We start from the raw sequence: 20,579 nt of genomic DNA, 5'->3' as shown, positions 1-20,579 counted from the left end.
CCATGTCCGAAATGCTCCCGTAGAGACAACAAAGTGGTCTTTGAATATCAAAATAGACGTTAAAAAATGCGGATGATCTATAATACACAGTTCTTGGATTACAGAATTATTGCTTATGGTTGGCAAAAACTTCGAAAACGCTTATTGTCAAACGTCACTTATCTTGCAACACGTGACATGACAGTTTAGTGAGTTTTAATGGAGAATGGAGGGTTATTTAAAAAGTCGGAAATAATATTTTTAAGGGATTTTTGAATTCTATATATTGATATTCGAATATTTCTAATCTATCTAAAATGCTCGAAAGTTCCTGCGAAAGAAATCCGTTTTCAAATCGGCACCGTTGTAGGAAAAATTCTGAATGCAATACTGCTTGTTGGTACCGATTTGACTTTGGGGTACCTTTAGAAGACATTTATAGCAATGAAGAGTTGCACCCCCGTCTTAAGGTAAGTTTTTCCATACACACTGCATTTAAAATAGACAGTCTTTTCTATAGTATTTGTTCAGTAAAGCATATGAGTCCTACAAACTACAAGACAAAGAAATCAGCTACATCTTAAGAAGGTACTTTTATTGTTGCTTTTATATATTGATGGAGAAGTTTAGTTATTTTTCTTTCAAAAAGTCGCTGTCAAGGGGGCTTAAATGAACGCCTGCAGCTTAAGGATCAACTAGTTTCTGCAAATGATTATCAAACAATCAACTGTTTTCCTGCTGGGGACTATTTCTGGATCCTCCGCCATTTTATAGGCCTGCTGCCCATCCCTTTAGTGCCGTCTTATTCTAGAGGTGTTATACTGGACTGGGCTTCTTTAGCTGAAGAATGTAAAATGTACTTCAAACAGCAATTTCAGGGGAAGCAACGTAGCTGCTTAGAATATGACATTGCTCAGTAAGTATGCAACATTTCTGCTATATGCTAAAATTATCATTTTTGTTTAAGTATTGGAAAAGATTTGACATTTTTGTAAAAGATTCTTTAACAGCTTATTCTCCTATAGTCATTTTAGAAGGGAAATCACTCTGTATATTGGTAACAATTGATTTATGAGATATGGGTGATTTCAAATCATGAGAAGGTAATTCTAAGTCCTGGTGAAGTTTGTACATTTAACTCTGAATCACCCTGTATTGTGTAACTAGTACCACAAATGTAGTTTATATACCAGGTGTCCAAGAGCACCCTGGACATAGGAGATTAACATGGAAAAACGGTTTTGATTTTTTTGCGCCTGTACGGTTGATTTGATTGAAAAATCGTAATAATGAAAGTTGTAGTACCTATCACGGACTAGTTTTCTGGATTTTTTTCAGATCTCTAACTTTAACCCTTTCGTCGTAAAACACGAACAAAAATGAGAAAATTTAAACTTTTGGCCTGCACTGTATAGGCGGTTGTCGGGCAACGGGTAAACAGATCATTGTTGCTGGTACGGTTGCTCGACAACCGCTTATACAGTGCAGGTAAAAAGTTAAAATTTTCGCATTTTTGTTCGTGTTTTACGACGAAAGGGTTCAAGTTAGAGATCTGAAAAAAATCCAGAAAACTAGTCCGTGATAGGTACTACAACTTTCATTATTAAGATTTTTTAATCAAATCAACCGTACAGGCGCAAAAAAAATCAAAACCGTTTTCCCATGTTAATCTCCTATGTCCAGGGTGCTCTTGGACACCTGGTATACACTTTTGGTGTCTTTCTGGGATTTATTTTCAGTTTCTCTTGGTCTTTTGCACTATATTTAGTAGATTTTGTTATAGCTTGATTATAGGGTTGTTTTTGCTTTGTACTGTGATGACTAAAGCTAGAAAGGCCCTGCCTCCACTTTTTATTGTTGTCTTCTGTTTTAGCAACCTTTTGATCCCTTATCATTGTTGAAATCTCAATTATTTGCCTTGAATTTGGAACACTTTGTAGATGTTCATCAGTTACTTGGTTAACTGTTCTTAATTTTCTTAATACTATCTTTTCATTCAATTGACCCTGAAAGTTTTTGCACTTTTTCTTTTTCAGGGCACATAACACTATTAGAAGTGTCCATACATTTGCTATAACTATTCAATGGAGTTGTAAACCGAATTTAAGGTTTTAAATGTAAACTTTTTACTTCATACGTTTCAATTTCATCGTTAGTAATCTTATAAAAAGCTTAAAAAGAAAGTTAAAATAAGCGGGGCGCGGTTCCCTGTGACGTAATAAGAGACATTTAGGGAGGGGAGTAGGACGGGAATTACTCATTCCACATCAATGTTGCCAAGTCAAAATATTTAATGGCGGTAGAACAATAAGTCAAAAAACGGTAGATAATGGTAGATCAAAAAGCAAATTCATTGATTTAATATAGAATACCATATCCAAAATTCATTTGACTTAAATTAGGTTATTTCAGCAGCCAGTAGAGTCATCGACGCCATTTCGGGTGTGAATTATAAAGAATACAATGCAGAATAACACATCGAAAAATTCAATAACTTCACTTAAGTCCTTCACCTATTTTTATAAGCTCAAACTTTCCAATTTTACAATTTTGTAGCTAGGAAACACGTTTTGACTTAAATTAAGATATTTCAATTGCCAGTTGAGTTATCGACGCCAAAACGAGGTCTTGATTGCTTTAGATTAGTTTTCAAACTCTATCAAAATTGGTTAAAAATCTAAAATAAGAACTTTTATTCCAATAGATCTCAGTAGTGACGATGATAGGAAGAATGGACATTGTCATATTTGTAAAAAAAATATTTAACACAAATGACATTATTGTCGTTCTCAATCATTGTTATTTTACGGGAAAAATTAGAGGTTTCAGCCATCAAGCCTGCAATGTAAACTTTGAAAAACAATTTGTAATTCCAGTTTTTTTCCATTGATTCTCACTTCCTTATTAAAAATTTTGGGGAAAATGAGAAGATTATTGTTCTACCTCTTAACAAGGAAAAATATATTTCCTTCACGATCTGAAACTAATCTCAAGTTTCGCTTTGTAGATTCCTTGAGATTTTTAAACGTGTCATTAAGTGAATCTACACTGGATCCTCTGCCGATTTAAAAATAACACAAAAAGAATTTTACGTGACTGACAACCAATTTGCTCTATTAACAAGACAAGGTGTTTTCTGTTACGATTACATTGACCATACAAGTTGCAGGAAACTGCTTTACCAAGCAAAGAAGAACTTTTGGATTATGATGCTTTTAAAACACACAGTCTTTTTGTTATTCACTGTTCTCAGCGTGATGATAGCCTAAAATTATCTGCTATCAATGTTAAAATAGAAATTGATACGCTATAAAGCTTATTGGGTAATAATTCAGGATTGTATTATGGAGCAATTACCACTTAGTGAAATTGTTCGCAAAGTAAATTAAATAAAATAAGTTTTTTTTTCTAATGTGATATTGAACCCTATTATTGACTTAAGTTATTTAAAAGTAAAAATATTTCAGAGTGATAAACCTGCTTCCTGTGCATCATTTTGTATTACTCAATGTGTTCATTCAGTTTGCTCGACTATTGTGTGCCAGGAAAGTCAACAGAAATAGTCATAAATTTAACAGAACCTCTTTGATGGTCTTCTCCAGGTTTTACTGTAATTCCCTGTTTAGCAGACCTTTTCGGCCTGGATGGTATGTTAAGGTATAATAATAAGCTTAAATTTTCTTTTTTAAATTGAATTTAATAAATATATTCAGGACCAACATCTTCCGCTTTTGGTATTTTTAATACTTAGATGGAAAAGTATTTGTGAGCACAGTTGCCATTATACTAGTGCTCCTAGAGAATCCATTAACATTTATTATACTGGCCAGAAAAACAGTTTTCAAAAAGATGCCGACACACAGACTGAAGATTTATCCACTCCTAACGTGGAAGCATATAAACTTACGTTTATTGAGGAAGAAAGTTCCGAGTGTTCAAGTGAAACTAATGAACAATATAAAACTGCTCTTGATGAGTTTCACTTTAGTGATCTTTTACAAGAAGGAGAGGTTTTGGACTGGAGAAGCGTTATGGAGGAAACAGTAAAAACTGTACAAAAAATTGACGAGGCTTATATTTATGATGATTATGAAACTTTTAAAAAAGAAGAGTTTAACCAAGTTGGGCATAAGAAGAAAAATAGGAGTAAGTGGGGTTTTTAAGACAATTTACGGTGTATAAACATTTTGAAGCTGTAACAGAATATCTCAGGTTAAGCTTCAACATGTTTATGCACCTTCAATCAAACTTGATTATGTGTTTATTTAGGTGGTTGTCCATCTTTGTCTACTATTTCTAAATATATACTGCCACAAACCTCAAAATGCAGCACCCCTAAAAATAAATCATCAGACAGTTCTAATAGCTATTTCAAATACCCTGACGTGTACGACCAAGATAGCGTAGATGGGAGTATTCAAAGCCAGGATGGCGTAACACACAATAAGAAAATCCAGTCATTAATAAGTGAGGCGGTACCACCAAGTAGAAAACTCTTTAAAGGTGACAGTCCCGTCAGTGTTCCTGACGAAGGCAGTACCGAAAATTTACGTCAAGATAATAACGGTTCTAAAAAGCGGTACATTATGCACAGGGTTCGAATTACTTTAAGGTTTATCCGGTCGTTAACTCCTAAGAAAAGTGTATTGACAAGGGTGAGAAACAGGATAAAATATCGAAGAATTCGTGCTGATTAGTGACGCAGAGTTATTTTTTGTTTTTTACAAGTTGTTTTTATATTTATGTTTATCCAAATATTCAATACATTATTTTTTATTCTTTGGTGTTGTTTTCTAGTAATATCTTTCAAATCGGTGGCGTTTCAAGTTATTTCCAGGGTTGGCAACACTGCATTTAACCTAGACACACTGTATCTGCGTCATATATTAAAACTAAAATTATCCTACAGTAGTAGAAGTACAAAATTTAATAAGGCAAGAAAAAAAAAAGTTTTTTTTTTTCAAATTTAACTCGGCAACCAATCGGAAGCTTTGACGGTGGCGAGGATTTGACTGCCCACAACTCGAATCAGCTGATTGGTCGTGTCCGCCACTAAAGGAGCGATGGCATCCAGGACAGTTCGAGTGTCCTGATTTACGAAATTTGCGATAGCATCCGCTGTAAAAAAATTGTTATCAAAAAAATAAAAAAAGGGAAAAACTAAACATAAAGAGATGGAACACTAAAAGGAAGCAAGAAAACTAAATTAGAAAAAGAGAGGAGAAGGAAGAAAAACCAGAAAACAAAAGAAGAAATAAAGAACAGAGAATAAAACAAAATGAGAACCAGCAAGGAGAAAAGAAAATAAATACCAGCAAATTGAAGACTGGGGTTCTTGGCCACTAGTTTGATCCAGGCGTCTCCAATCACAATTTTAGTGTTCACCTTCTTCACTCTGTAGTACTCCTCCTTGTCTCTGGTGTAGGTTTCCAGGCTTGATTTTAAGTACATTTGGGTGTTGGCTGCATTTTTTTAAAGATAAAACTACTTTACAAATAAGGATGTTTACGTTAAAACTCACTGAAATTTCCACGGAAAAAGCCTTTACTCTGAAGCGGTAAAGTCAGCAACCTCCCAGTGACGTCGTACTCCATTTCGACATAAGTCCAAGGCAGGGTCAGCCTGATTTCTCCTCGATGTTTAGCGGGTTCAAGCCTAAAAACCTCAAAAAGTAGCAACAAATTTTTTAAAAATTATGCAGGACCGACTTAAGGGCGTTAACTTGGAGGTTTCTAGCGCCCTCTACTCGGATGTTCCTAACCGTCGCGTTGATTTTGACCAAGTCGTTACTGAAAGTCCTGTTTATTACCATTATGGGAAGGACGAAAGGGTCCATGGGTGGTAAGTTAACTTCCGGTATTCCTTTGAGGAGGAGAGGCTGCATTTTTGCAAAACCGGTTAAAAAGCATTTTTCGTAGTTCGGATCTGTTGCTTTGCACACCAGCGGTTCCAAATAGTCAGCTGTTAGAGAAATATTGAGGTTACAGGGTCGCACTACGCAATATTGAAAAATAAGTCTTTATTTGGTATCAATCCGTATTAGGAAATTTACAAATCAAGTACACTTTATCAGGTTTTTATCCGAAAACCTTGCTAGTAATTGACTTCAATTTGAATTCATCCTGCTGCAAGTAATTTTAATTACTTTGAAAGTAAATTTGTTTTTTTTCTAGTTATTAGGAAGTGTAAAGCAAATGCAAAAAGTTAAACTAAGTAATTTCAAGCTATTCAAAGCCACTGCAGTTACTTTCTAGATAGTAAATCGTTCCATGCAGGACTGCAGTAAGAAAATATTTCTAGATCGAGCATACTTGGAATTTTTGGATTAAAATATGAAAATAACCTTCAAAAGCCAAAATAAGCATTTTCAAACTATTTGACATATTTCAGATACTTTTAAATGAGGTTACTTATATTAGAGGTAATAAATGAAAGCATTCCTGCCTCCTAGTGCTAAAAAATATTCAGAAATTAGTAGACATAGGCATTTTGGCCTAAATCTTTGAGAGTTAGTGCCAGAACCAAAGAAGTAATTTAAATTTTGAGGAAGTAATATACTTTATTTTTCAAATATAATTTCAAGTAATTAACTCAGTTACGTAACAAGCTGAAGACTACTGTTAACGTAGTAACTGAGATCCTAAATACAGAACCGGCCGGAATAATAAAAATATTGAAATATTAAGAGTGGACTTGGCTTTTATGGTTTTCAAAATTAAATTATTTTTAAGTAATTTTAGTATTTAAAATGCTGAAAATCGTACTTGACTTTTTTGAGCTGAAAATCAGAAAGTAACTGCCAACCAAGCTTTTGGCAGTAATTTTAGATACTTCCAAGGTTGTATGTATGTTTCTGGGTAGTAAGCGGTCTACAGACCGTACTAAAAAATCACTGTACATCAGATCCAGTTATCATGCCGGTTAAATGGCTTAAAAATAATTCAAATCTGTTCAAGGTTGTTTTGAAAATTGATTTTATTAATCAGAACATTGATACATTTTTGTATGTTACTATATGCTTTAAAATAATTTTATTTTCAAATAGTAATTAGATAATAAGTCGACTTACGCAGTCCAGCTTTGGTAACTTTCACTAATAAGACGCAAAAAGCGATGACCGCGTTAATTTTACCCATTCTCGATTCGGATTCAGGTTTCACTGATCTTATAGAATACCAAAGAGGTACTGTCAAGTTATATTCAATACATAATACCCCACTTTGCAATTATTTACCATTCAGCTCGAGTAGGTCATGTTTAGCAACAGGTATCCAATATGCAATTATTACTTAATGTTAATTTATTACACATATTTAAGTGATAATTATTGTCACTACAACTTAGTGCGCATCTAGTAATGTATAGTGAAACCTTCAAAGGTAACGGAAACCAGAAATGCAACACAACGTCGTAATAGTTAATGGCCACAAACATTCTGTCTGTGTCAATTAACCTAAAGTAAGTACCTAAGTACGGTCCTGATTTGTTGGCAGTTTTAGGAGTATGTAGAAAAAAATGTTGATCTAAAACTCAATTTAACAGGTTTAAGTTCATTTTTTTCCTAATCCATATGGAAGGACTTTGTGGACAAACCCTTTATCTCAGACTTCTGGATCCTGGATCTCCAAAACCGACTAAGTTACACCAGAAGTACATTCTGAGCCTGAATGTTGCAAGAACTTGACGAAACTAACAGACTCTAGCGGATTAGGATTTTACCTGATGACGTTGTGACGTTTGTGCTCTCACCTCTTAAATTAAATGTAACTTCTATTATAACAGTAACTGACTTCTTTGACAAAACTTGTTTAACTGTCATTGGGTAGGCTGGTGATGCAGTTGTCGACATAAATACTCCGAAGAAGTCTTTCGACTGTGCTCTGAAAATAACTAATCTCTTTATATTTTGAAATACACGTTTATGCTAAAGAGGTTTGACAACACTTTGTTCTTCTTAAAGTTATTAAGATTACTTAGCAACAACCTTAATGGTTTGCCGTTATAATTTCCGTAAGATAATATAATATAAATAATAATAATCCCTAAAAACCAATTTGAATTTTGGAAAAAGCTTGATGAACCCTTTTTAAGTATTGTTACGGTTTGGGCCTACTATGCTCGATACTTCTGAACGAGCTCTCGATTCGGGATGGAATCGAAGCGCCGCAATATCTGGCCGGGCGCGTGTTAAAGTAGGCCACAGTTAGGAAGCGACACCTGGAAGCATCTTTGATATTCGAGGCAAATCGCGAAGCGTTTTGCGGTCATTCTAGAACGTGGTTTGCGAATATAAAAGAAGCGGTGTCGACGACGGCGGAGTAGTGTAGTAGTGAATTTGGGAACGCGGTAAAGTTTAAATAGAGGAATAATTGTGGAATTGTAGTAGTGTTTTTAGTAGTTGAATTAATTATTGTACGGAGTGTTTTAAAGTGTAAATAAATTTATTGTTGAGTTAAACTGACTTTGTGAAAACCCACGGGAAAATCGTAACAGTATTTTTCTTAGTTTGAAAGAAGTGTGTGAAAACAGTCAAGTTGGAGCAGGTTTGAAAACAATTTTAGATGACTTAATGAAGTTTTCGATAAGAAGCTTCCTGAAAAAAATTCCTGGACATTAATTAAAGCCCTTGGGATTGTTTGGAAATCACTCAAGTGTTTGAAAGAATTGGTAAAGAGGTTAGTGAAAACAGTCATATTTGAGTTGATTTAGCATCAGTCAAAGTCAAGGCTCAGGTTTAACAACAATTTTAGATCACTTAATGGAGTTTTGGAACCAAGAATGGATTAATTCAATCATGTTTGGACCCTTAACAGAACACTGATTGAGGGATGGTTTTTTCAATTTCTCATACATATGCCTTGTCTCTCTGGTTGAACTTTATTAGTGTTACTGTCTTCTTTCTATAACTGGTAAGTGGGGTAAGTTACGACTTTCTTTTACAAATTTTGAAAATACTATAAAGAACTACAAATACACCCAAATTGAGAAATGGAACTTAAGACTTAAGAAGCTTAAATTTAGGAAAGTGATAAACTAGAAAGAAAATGACTGCCTCAACATTCACTGTTCCCTGGTGCCAAATTGGTTTTAAGGTTTCTTACCACTACAAGTTTAGTATATCTGGCACCTGGAACTTGTCAAATCCAGCAGACGTTCAGGAGTTCAATTTCAGGTTCAGGAGCCAATTGTTGGTGCCCGAGGCACAAAAAAAACAGCAAAGCCAAAACGTGGCTAATAGCAGGGACCCTTTGGTTGTTTTCAATAAATGATCACGGTAATTTAAAAACCCGCTGAACTGTAGTTCAGGTGCAGCCAAGCTATCAAATCTGTTAATCCATTGTATGAAAGGCACAAATGGACGCTTAAGCCTTATAGAGTGTAGACTAACAAGTTTAATAGAGCCTCTGCAATTTAAACCCAAAACACCAACTTAAGACCATATTTACCTATTTCCGCGCAAATATGTTTCAGGATTTTCAATAATTAACCATCACTTGGGTATATCTACACTGGAGACAAAGTTGTTCTAATGCAGGTTCAATTGGGAGAGAAATTATCGAAATGACCGAATCCGTAGGAAGATAATATGAAATATACCATAGAACAAAAATTCTATTCCATATATTATATACAGGGTGGACCATAAGTAATGGGACATAGAGCTACAGCATATTCTTGATATCAAAATAATACGATTTAGCTAAATTGTCCTATGCTGAAAGTTAATATTAAAAAAGATACAGGGTGTGAAAGTTAAATTTTAATTTTTGATTTTTTATCATATTTTCACGGTCTATTGATATAAAGCACTGAAAATTTATATAGGGGGGTTTTGCCAGGCGGAAAATAGAATGCTTTTATCTATTTTGTAGTGGCCGATAGGGGGCGCTACCGAGAACCATTTCAGCTGCTTAAAAAGACTCAAACTTTTATTTACACAACTGAACCAGCTATGCAACTTTAAAATATGATTTTAATGGGGTTTCTAAGTAAAAAAGGTATACATGTTCTGAGTCCTAAAAGTTGACCGTTTTCGAGGTATTTAATATTTTAATACTGCATACGTCCATATGCTAATAGATTAAAAAGTTAAGGGTGAAAGAAAATTTATGTAATTCGTACAAAACATAAAAAAACTAGAATTGGGAGACCTTTTAGATAAATCACACAACAAAAATATCGAAAATAATAGATCGCATTCGTATTCTCAGTTTTTTATCTGAATGATGAAACAATTTAAACCACTAGAAATTAAAGAATTAGAAATAAAAAAATGTTTCTTTTGGACAACAGGTGTTCTACATAGGCAAAATAAAAACTTACTTTGATAAAAAAAATAATTTACTAATTTGAAAGTTGCTCTTTGCAATACCAAAATGTTAAATATCTCGAAAACGGTCAACATTTAAGACCCAGAACAAGTATACCTTTTTTACGGAGAATACCTATTAGAATCATATTTTGAAGTAGTATCGCTGGTCCAGTTGAAAAAAAAAAGTTTGAGTCTTTTAAAGCAGCTGAAATGGTTGCCGGTAGCGCCCCTATCGGCCACTACAAAATAAATAAAAGCATCCTATTTTCCGCCTGGCAAAACCCCCCTATATAAATTTTCAGTGCTTTATATCAAAAGACCGTGAACATATGATAAAAAATCAAAAATTAAAATTTAACTTTCACACCCTGTATCTTTCTTAATACTAACTTTCGGCATAGGACAATTTAGCTAAATCGTATTATTTTGATGTCAAGAATATGCTGTAGCTCTATGTCCCATTACTTATGGTCCACCCTGTATGTTACCCACCAATATCGTTCAACCAAAAATATAAAATCAATAATTTGCACTTTGACGTGTTAGCCAAGCGTCACAACATTATCACTAGTGATTTCCATCGATTTTTCTTCACCAATCACAATGAAGCAGTACTGTGATTTACGTAAAGGTTGCACATGTGGACTTAACATCAATGCTATCATATTTATTAGATAAATTAACTACTTTATCCGCTAAATCACTTACTTGGATTCTCATCAATCTGTTTGAAATGAGTTACAATATGATATATGATTTAAACAATATTATGTTCCCATCAAGTGATGAATAATTTTAATCTTTTTTAGTAACCGTCACAATTTTTGTTCTTTTTGAAATTTTTTGAGAACCTCTCCATATATCTATCTCTTCCAATTATTTTGATCGTTTTACAGAAGACCAGAATCTTCAAGAAATCACAATCAGGTTCACGAAGCAGAGATTCTACTTTGGAACAGAATCTTATAAACGAGTTTGGCACACTTTTCTCATTTCTCCTTTTTGTATCAAAGTCAGGTAATGAAACATTGTACGATATCGTTCGGGCTATTAACTCTTAAGTTTGAAAATATTAGCTTGGGAAGACGTATAGTTGATAATATTACACCAAAATCCGTATTCACTATTCACAAAAATCTGACAAATAAGAAGAAAAGATATCACAAAAACACTATAAAACAACATGTGGTTTTTCGTTCAAATTACATGTTTGTGTTTTTGTGGTCATGAAAAATAAGCTTGTGCCAGGATTGTACAGTCTTCTTGTCTATTATTTTCTCTAGTTTATGTTTTCGTTAATCAATATAGAGAAGGTAATAAGTATCATTAACCTTTCAATTTATACAAAGATCTCATAAACTGGTGAAGGAAAGATATAAAAATCAGTTTTATCAACATTATATTTGATTGATTGATTGTTTAGTTTAATTTAGTATATGTTGTCTTCTTAAGACCAAATTCTTTTTTTCAATCTTAAATTATACCCATGTTTCGGTCTGGTAGTAATTTCCATTTTCAGCTCTAAATCGGGTACTTTTCCATTAGCCTCAATTTCGAACCGTTGCAGAAGGTTACAAGCGAAAATCTTTAAGGTAACATTTGCCAGAATTTTACCTGCAATTTTTATGTTAAGTAACTTTTAATAAGTTTGTGTAACGTATTTACCAATGCAACCTCTCGGACCTGCACTGAATGGCATATAAGCGTACGTGTGCCTTTTATTAACAATTTCCGGAAGAAAGTTGTCGGGATTGAAGTGATCGGGTGTTTGCCAGTATTTTGGATCTCTGTGAATCGTAAAGATTGGGACCACTATAGCGCAGCCTTTTGGTACAATCTTTCCGTCTACAAATTTCAAAGTTACTTCCTCTTTTAACTGGCGTTATTTTACAAACCTATTTCAAAATCTCCAGTACACTTCCTGAGTATAACCGGCCCTATGGTGAACAGCCTTAAAACCTCTTTAATGCATCGATCTAGGTACTCTAATCTGTTAATATCTTCCATGGTGACTGGTCTGGGACATTCACCAAAAATCTCACGGATTTCTTTAGCTGCTTTAGCCTAAAAATTTCATCTTTAAAAAGTCACATAACTAGATACAAGCACTTACTTGACATTCTGGATACATCCCGAAACATACAGCTAAGAATCCGGACACAATAGTAACTGTATCTTCTGACTGTTAAAACTGTCAGTACTTTTTTAAACAGTTTTTTTAACAAATATACTTACTGCAGCATGTAAAGTTATCACATGGTCGACAAACTCTTCGTCTGTAATCACCCCGGGGTTCTCGTCAATAAAATCAGTTAAACGGTCAATAATGGGGCAAATGCCTGTGTTAGTTTGGAATGAGTGACGTCTCTTTCTGGAGGCTTCAATATACTACAAAAAGGTTTCTAAACAATTCACAAAGAAAAAAAATTAAACATATTACTTGTTTGGCTTGTGTTCTTAAAGCCTTTCTTAGTCGGTCTTGAATTTTCTTGTATGGGGTGAATTTGTACAGAAAATCAGGTTGGAGATAAGGTTTTACTATCCTGGAGAAGGCGTAATCGTATCCTCTATTAAAGTATAAAAAAAACAATTTAAATTATTTAAACTTATGGAAACTGCCATTATAATAATTAAGCTTAATTAATAAAAATAAAAAACTTGTATTTAATTGATACTTACTCGGTTAAAGCATGATCGAAAGCATTTAAGCCGTTCAGTTGAGACCTTTCCTGGGAACCCAGTATAATTTCTGGAAGTTTATAGCCTTATTAATACAAAAATAATACTAGTTTGCATTCACATACCTTTGAAAACATCTACCATGCATTTGTGCACCATCTGACCAAAATCGAAAGTGGCTTTCCCCACGTATTCCTCCAACTGATTCATACAGACGTCCACATGGTTTTGTATGTACCTCGTACATTCAGAGACAAAACACATATTGAACATGGGTTGAATGATTCTCCTATGAGTTTTGTATTTCGGTCCTGATCCACTGATTAAACCATCGCCCACGTATACTTTAATAAAGTCATAAACGTCGTGCTTATAGGCAAACTTGGTCGAAGACAGAATTTTCTCCACGTGATCTAAATTGGTGAAGACTATCAGAAGGCTTGGTCCTAGCCAGAACCTCATAGGCTCCCTATTACATTTCTTGGTTACTTCATAGATTTTCATTAAGATTTCTAGTTGGATTTTAAAGTTGGTTACTAACTCAGTTTAAAGGGAAAAGTAGCAAAGTCAGACCTTCATTTTTACACATAAACATCCAAGCGTTGCCTATCAGTGGAAGGGCCAGTGGTCCTTGGAACTTCCTTGATGCTAAGTACCAATATCTTCGTTTCCACACATAAAGAGCTATTGAAGTAACTAGCAGAATGACAAGAAGATTGGCTGCAATGTACATCAGAAACCTGCAAAAACTGTTTTCTTTAGTCTAAGGATAATCTTTTGTGGAGTCTGAGAAGTGTTTTATTTTTGGTCTTTTCCCAAACTTGCGATTTATTGTAACTTGTTACAAAACCATGTTTTAAACATTGTTTAACTTAACACAAATCACCAATTATATGGAAAAGTTTTAAAAAATTTTAAAAAGCAGTGTTGTCTTTAAATAATGAATGAGTTGAGTAGGATTTGACCTAATTGGTCTCTTTCATTTTGGTAGTAACAATTAGTGTAATCAGAACATAATGGTACAACGTTTGCTAATCAATTTGCTCTAATAAATGCCACCATTATTTTGTTATTAAATGCGAAACAATGCTTAACGAGGCCGACGTTTTAATTTTTGAGATATTTAAAAAAAGTGATTTTTTGGATTTTTGTGTTGTGTGTAATGTTTCAAGTTATTTCAAATCGAAAAATTCCATGTTTTCTACATCTGTTATTAAGACTATGATTACACAACTTTTCTTCCATTTTCACACTATTTTTTCCAACTGGACATACGAATATAATGATATTTTTTTAATTATACAATGGCCAGTATTTTTTCGTAGACTTTGATAGTAGTCCTGGCAACAAATGCTTGGAACACAATTTTTGACTTCGTAACTTTGTTTGAACTAGTTAGGAGGTGAATGTATCAATTGACCTTAAAATTCAGAGACGTACTGTATTTCTTGCATAAACAAGCCTTACTTTATGAAAACTGTGCATTAAAAATGAAAGATTGTCAGTTTAAAAAGCAATAATGAAACAATTTCAGTCAGTATTTTCGTGTAGCCAGTAAATTGACCTTAAAATGCATACTTACTTAACTCAAACTGTGATAAATTCTATTGAAAATGAAGGAAAGTCAGAACATGGCCACTATACAAATTAAAAACTGGATAGGTTTTCCGGTATCTTGTATAGTTTTTAAAATATCTGCTTAGTATACAGACATTCAAGAGCGGATATCTCGAAAACTCATGTAATTTTTTATTTTGTTTTACGTTTAAATTAAAGTTCAAAATAGACGTTTTACTCAGAAATGATTCGGTAATGTCTGTTTACACATAGATTTCATGGCGGTAACGACAGCTTTACGCTCTACTTTTACGGCTCGTCTCTCAAAACAACGGGCGGTAAAATTACAAAACAGCCCATCGTCATAAAGTAAAATCAAACTAATTATACTACTTGTTAATATTTTGCTATCCAAATGAGTGAGTAAAACGTTATACGTACGGTGTGGTTTAAATAAAAAAACACATGAAATAAAAAAAAAAGTTGGAAAAATCCCAGTTTCTTGATTTTCCCATGAACCCTATTGCATCACCTTCACCTGAAAGTCTAACTTAACGGAAACAATTATCTTGTAAGCAATATTTCTGTGTGCAAGCTATAAACACCTTTGAATCATTGACATGATACACATATCAAGGTTTTTCTTGTTTTTAGCATTTTTAACCACCATAGAAAATACCAGTTTCGCCCTCATTGTTTTTATACCATAAATTGATATTGTGAGTCAACCACAACCATTGTTCCGCCTGGTTTCGTGCCATTTTTTTTCTAAATTATGGTACCGGGCGTTGTTCGAAAGTAGGTCACGCAAGAAATTTAAAAGTCCCGTCTAATTTTCAAGCACAATCAATCGCGAATTGCATCAGTTTTCCGTTCTAAAGTTAATTGATTCAATATAAATCAATTTGAGTCAATACTTTGAAATAAACAAAACTTACCTTTTAAGGCCGTCATTCTCAAAAATACTTTCCCAGTCCATTAAATGGTCTAGAAACAACACACTGTGCACCTTCATACTTACTATTGGACTAAAAGAAGAAAAACATGAACTATTGTAACAAGACAACAAAACGTCTTCTACAAAATTGCAACAAGGTTATAGATTACAAAATAACAACAACCAGGTCAAAATCTTTTTATGGTATTTTATTACTGTGTTGCATCATTACAGAGCTCTCTTCGAGTGATTTGGATTAAATAGCCTGCTTTAGGTCTTATAGAAACATCAGTCATTAGTTCCATTTCTCGTAGAGTAAAAGGACAACTTAGTTTGTAATTCAGCAGAACTTGGCTGACTATTATCTTCATATTTACGTAGGAATACTGTTGAGCTGGTTAGAATTGGTGTTTTAATTTTTTTAAGTTATTTCTAGATTAGTTTAGTTTACCTATGCACCTTCTAGGACCGCTACTGAAGGGCAAATAAGCGTAAGGGTGTCTCTTCGACATTGCTTCTTCTAGGAAATGTTCCGGGTAGAACTCGTTTGGTTTTTCCCAATATTTCGGATTTCGATGCACGTTGTACACTCCTAGGATCATTGAGCACCCTCCAGGGATTGTAAATTTTCCTTAAAAGTTTTCTGACTAGTTTAACATAGTTTAGAATGTGTTGTAACATACCAAGCCTGAAGGTTTGTAGTACGTCCCTAGGTAAAAAAGGACCTAGAGGAAATAGCCTCATAGACTCTTTGATGCACATCTCCATGTACTTTAACCTGGAAGTGTCCTCTAAAGTGAGGTCTTTACGTCCTTCCAAAACTGTCAGAAGCTCATCCATTACTTTCGACTACAAGTAGAAATAGAGCAAACATCTAATTTTTTCAATGGCTAATATTTTCAGATCAGTTTTTAATAATACCAAACGCTTTAGTAATCTAAAATTAAAGAAAGGTGACTTTGTAGCCAAATCTGAGCCAGTTCTTCTGGTGACTAAAAAGAAATAATACATAACAAAACAGAATCATGACTGAAACTTCTGTTTGTTTGATGAACTTACTAGAAAAGACGAGTTCAACTTTGAATAATCAAGTAACAACTGAATGACTTAAGACGACAACAAAATTGCATGTAAATAAACTGTATTTGAAAATAATGCAAAATTGCAAAAATTTTGCTGGCAAAACTTGCATAGAATTGCGTTCTAAACAGATTATTGCAAGAATTTACATTGATTGAATGTAGCAACATTTAAGTTTAGCTCAAGTTTACTACAAAATTGCGGAGAAAACTTTACTGCAGAAATTAGTTGCAAAATTGCATGTAAACCAGATCCCTTAAATTAATAAAAACTGACAAAAAAAAGCAAAAAGTTATCAGCATTTAGAGCAAAATTGCATGGGCATCATTTGCCGCACAATTGCATATAATTGCGATTTAAACAAATTGCAAGAATAGACTGCAAAATTGTTTGTAAAGTTTGAATTGTGCAAAACTGCAAAAAAAACATAAAATTGTTCTGCAGTTTAGTCGTCTTTTTAAGTATTATTCTCCCAGTTTTCAAGTTTTTTTTTTATCAGATGAAATGACATGCAATTTTGCAGTTCATCGGTGCAATTTTTGCAATTAGGTATTCGGCACAATTTTAAAACTTTGCTCAATTCAAATACCTTACAACAAATTTTGCAGTTCAACTTTTAATGTAAAAATAAACAATGAGGTGTTTTGTTAGGAGTGATAACGTCGTAGTAGCAGATATTGTTAAATTGAAAAGTTTCAGTTAAACTGATCCTAACTACAAAATACAAATAGTTAAAGTTAAAATTATTGTTAGTTATCAGCACATTCTAAAACAAGCATACCTGAACCGAGCTATACATTCCTAGCATCATCAAAGTGAAAGCAATGGCGGAACTTTGAGTGTCTTGACTCTAAAAACAACATTAATAATCAAATCATATAACAATTTTATTGTAATAATTACAGTAGCAACAAAAGTGGTCATATGGTCTCTGAAATTCTTTTCATTTTGCAAATCTTCATTGTCTGCAGCTAAGAGCAACATCATCTCCAGCACTGAAGGAATTTCACGTTTTGGAGGCTTATACACGGTTTGTTCGTTTCCATTTTCTTGGAGTAGGGCAGCAACTTGCTTGTTTCGAATCTTAAAAGTTGAGTTTTAGTTTTTTTTAATGCTTTGTTGTAAAAAATAGTACATCTTCAGTAAACTTTTCTAGAAGTTTAGACATCTCCTGCTGTTCTTTATAAAATACTGTTTGTTTATAGATGCAGTCCAAAAACAGCCAGAACTTTACAATTCTTTGTGTGAAAATGTAGTAGAACCTGCAATTTGCAAAATACTGGGCAAGAATAGAAAACGTTTCTGAATAAACTAACCTTCTGATATAACCGGGAATAATTTTGTAGTCTATATCATGATCATTAGAGTCTTCAACCAGAATATCTGCAAAAGCAACTTTTTTACTTCTACCATAAAGGTTAGTGAGAACTTACCCATTGTGGCTTCAAATGCAGTTTCATGGATGATATGAAGTACATCAAAAGGGGATTTGTTGATGTACGGTTCTAACATTTTTACTAAATTAAGGGCGTGCTTTTGGAAAAGAGGGCAATAGCTGTCTAGGAGTTTAGGACCGAATAAATGCTGCAGAAGCCTTCTGTCGTTTTTATGCTTCGTTCCTTTAAATTATTTTTTAAAATTTTGTTAAATTATAGTTCAATGCATACCTCTAGAAGTAAATAACCCTTGACCCATAAAAGGTTCTAGAAAACTGTAGATGAACGACTTTTCCGTAAACTTGGAGCTCTGCATTATAACCTGTATGTGAATTAAAAATTTGAATTTTGTACCGGATACCTTTGCAAATTACCTGTAACTGATCTGGATCTTTAACGAAAATCACTAGCTGAGGCCCTATCCATAAACGTAAAGGCGAAGAATACGGTTCAGTTAATAACAAGATTTTCCTTAACAAATCTGCAATTTTAAGAACATCATACTGTAAAGTTAGGTAATGTTTTTTCTTTGTTTGGGTCGTTAATAAGGTTAATAATAATTCATTACTGATGGTGTGTGCCTATTAAGTTATCAAACTAATTATGTTGTTATACCCTTTATTGATTTTTATGCTTAAATATCATATAAATATTCATAGTTTTACAGTGAAATTTGAATAAATTTTAATTGCAAGCCAAATGAAGCATATAGTATTGCATTTTTGAAGGTGTTTGGTTAGTCGAGCGTCTATTATTGCATTGTTCATAAAAAATAATTATATTTAAATATGCACTGGATTGTTGATTTTAAACTTTTTTTTGCCTTTAAGAGAAAATGTATTATTTTACCTTTTTTATAATAAATGATGTGAAAATTGTCATCGTCTAAATGATATATTTGTCTCACATTATTGAATATTTAGTAACATCATTCAATTTAGACTTTTTATAAGTTTTTGTTTATATTTGTGCTGTTTAGCAACAAGCTATAGCAAAGCCTTTAAAAACCTTGCTGCATAAGGTCTTCACTTATCCTTTGTAAAGGGCTGCTACCCAAACAGATATTTCGTGTGGGTAAAGTCAATATCAATATGAATGCAATAATAATATTATACACAAAATGTTACAAGACTTTGATAAAATTTACTTTTATACAGAAGATTGTCAGACAATTCAGTATATAGACACATTTTTAAAACTTAATCAAATAAAGAATGGTTATACGGTAAATGAAACAAAAACAAGATATTAATGTAACAGACAGATAAATGTTTCGTTTTTGTTTGATTAATAATAACTACCGAAAAAAATCTTCAAATCCATTGCAATTGAAGTTAATGTGAATGACAGAAAATAACATGATCAACATCACTCTCATCACTCCACAAAATTAAATACGTTTTCTTCTATGACTTCTTCTAAAAATGTATCGGTATATTTATGAATACTTCAAATTTCCAGTAGAACAGAACATTTTGAAAACTTTAAAAATGTTTTGGTAGCCAATCAGGAATTCTAGCAAATTTTTAGATTTGTTTATCTGCATATTTTCATCTTTCCTAATAATCTATGCAATTCCCGAATAACCCTCTTGTGTAATATTATTCATTTTGTGGTAATACGTTCTACGTTGGACCGAATAACATTTAGAATTTTGTTATGCAGTTCTGTAATAAAATGCATTGACTAGGTCATGGCAAAAAGTCGAATGGCTTGACCAGTTGCTGAACCAAAAAAAAAACATATTCAACTACTTGAAAGCTTTTTACACTGTTGACCAAATGAAAGGGACTGAATTGGAGACATTTTCAACGTAAATTTGAGCTAACAACTTCCGAAAACTGAAAAATTCAAATACATTTTTGTAGTATCAATTGAGGTTCATGGAGTCAATTTTCCGGTGTACAAGATTAAGTTCTTTCAGAATACTTTCCTAAAATTACCCTGTATACTTAGTCACCTTAAGAAGATTGAAACATTTATAACATAAAAAAATAAAATAGTGACCTTTAGGATCGCCTATAAAGGCTAGTCCATTTCCAATGAGGGGACAAATAGCTGGAGGGCCTGACAACTGCCAGGATAACCAATAAAAGCGCCACTTTTTGATCATCCATAGCAAAATGAGCGCGAATATTAGAGCGACACAGCACAAACTCCAAGAAATTTGCATTCTCTTTACACACCGGATATAACAATTGTTGCTAATTGCTCTACTGAATGTATCGTACCACACAATCCGCGCAATTCGTTTAGACTTAGGTACTGTAAAGTTTATAAGCTATTCTTGTAAGGGAAGGGAAATTGAAAAGGTCAAAACTTGGGTGGGTGTTACTGATATTATCAATTACTCTGATTTGTGTCCACTTTAAGGTCAGTAAAACTAAACAACGCTAAAAAATGGAAAAATGTGGGTATTGAATGTGAATTTGTAAGCCAATTAAAGCTTAATTCGAAGAAGTTGAGTTTTCAATCTCATTTCGTATTTAAATCATTTACTAGTTGGATTAGATTTTTAATAGAAATAGAGTTAGTTCCGGCTAGAGCTGGCATCTTCTTCTTCCAAACTCAGCTGAGAAGATCTTTTTTTCTACCAGTA

At 33.3% G+C, this 20,579-nt stretch overlaps 3 protein-coding genes across 4 annotated transcripts; 1 reads left to right on the top strand and 2 right to left on the bottom strand.

The window, feature by feature from the left end:
• The first annotated feature begins 49 nt into the window (after window positions 1-49).
• On the top strand, window positions 50-4,757 carry LOC145729296 (uncharacterized). Of its 2 annotated transcripts, XM_081979988.1 has the most exons (7): window positions 50-188; window positions 246-449; window positions 500-567; window positions 629-895; window positions 3,447-3,636; window positions 3,693-4,125; window positions 4,249-4,757. In XM_081979988.1, the coding sequence occupies exons 2-7, from the start codon at window positions 297-299 to the stop codon at window positions 4,674-4,676; spliced, it is 1,539 nt and encodes a 512-aa protein (XP_081836114.1). In that variant the 5' UTR covers window positions 50-188; window positions 246-296; the 3' UTR covers window positions 4,677-4,757. The 2 variants fall into 2 exon arrangements, with proteins under 2 accessions (XP_081836114.1, XP_081836124.1); XM_081979998.1 differs by lacking the exon at window positions 50-188 and having other exon boundaries at window positions 292-449; window positions 511-567.
• A 134-nt stretch (window positions 4,758-4,891) lies between these two features.
• LOC145729319 (circadian clock-controlled protein daywake-like) lies at window positions 4,892-7,208 on the bottom strand. The gene is made up of 5 exons (XM_081980034.1): window positions 7,049-7,208; window positions 5,688-5,940; window positions 5,501-5,634; window positions 5,292-5,441; window positions 4,892-5,097 (listed from the first exon to the last, which is right to left on the bottom strand). The coding sequence occupies exons 1-5, from the start codon at window positions 7,113-7,115 to the stop codon at window positions 4,946-4,948; spliced, it is 756 nt and encodes a 251-aa protein (XP_081836160.1). The 5' UTR covers window positions 7,116-7,208; the 3' UTR covers window positions 4,892-4,945.
• Window positions 7,209-11,738: 4,530 nt separating this feature from the next.
• Window positions 11,739-20,246, bottom strand: LOC145725610 (uncharacterized). The gene is made up of 21 exons (XM_081974447.1): window positions 19,988-20,246; window positions 18,355-18,461; window positions 18,212-18,302; window positions 17,978-18,163; window positions 17,861-17,927; window positions 17,680-17,806; window positions 17,448-17,627; window positions 17,326-17,394; window positions 16,148-16,313; window positions 15,916-16,095; window positions 15,680-15,858; window positions 15,466-15,608; window positions 13,544-13,710; window positions 13,096-13,482; window positions 12,971-13,040; window positions 12,732-12,858; window positions 12,527-12,679; window positions 12,405-12,473; window positions 12,187-12,355; window positions 11,957-12,136; window positions 11,739-11,905 (listed from the first exon to the last, which is right to left on the bottom strand). The coding sequence occupies exons 1-21, from the start codon at window positions 20,151-20,153 to the stop codon at window positions 11,739-11,741; spliced, it is 3,150 nt and encodes a 1,049-aa protein (XP_081830573.1). The 5' UTR covers window positions 20,154-20,246.
• Between the last annotated feature and the right edge of the window lie 333 nt (window positions 20,247-20,579).

Source organism: Ips typographus, linkage group LG1 (genome assembly GCF_016097725.1).
Source record: "Ips typographus isolate SLU linkage group LG1, UJ_Ityp_2.0, whole genome shotgun sequence".
NCBI lineage: Eukaryota > Metazoa > Arthropoda > Insecta > Coleoptera > Curculionidae > Ips > Ips typographus.
This window is presented reverse-complemented; position numbering and strand designations above follow the sequence as displayed.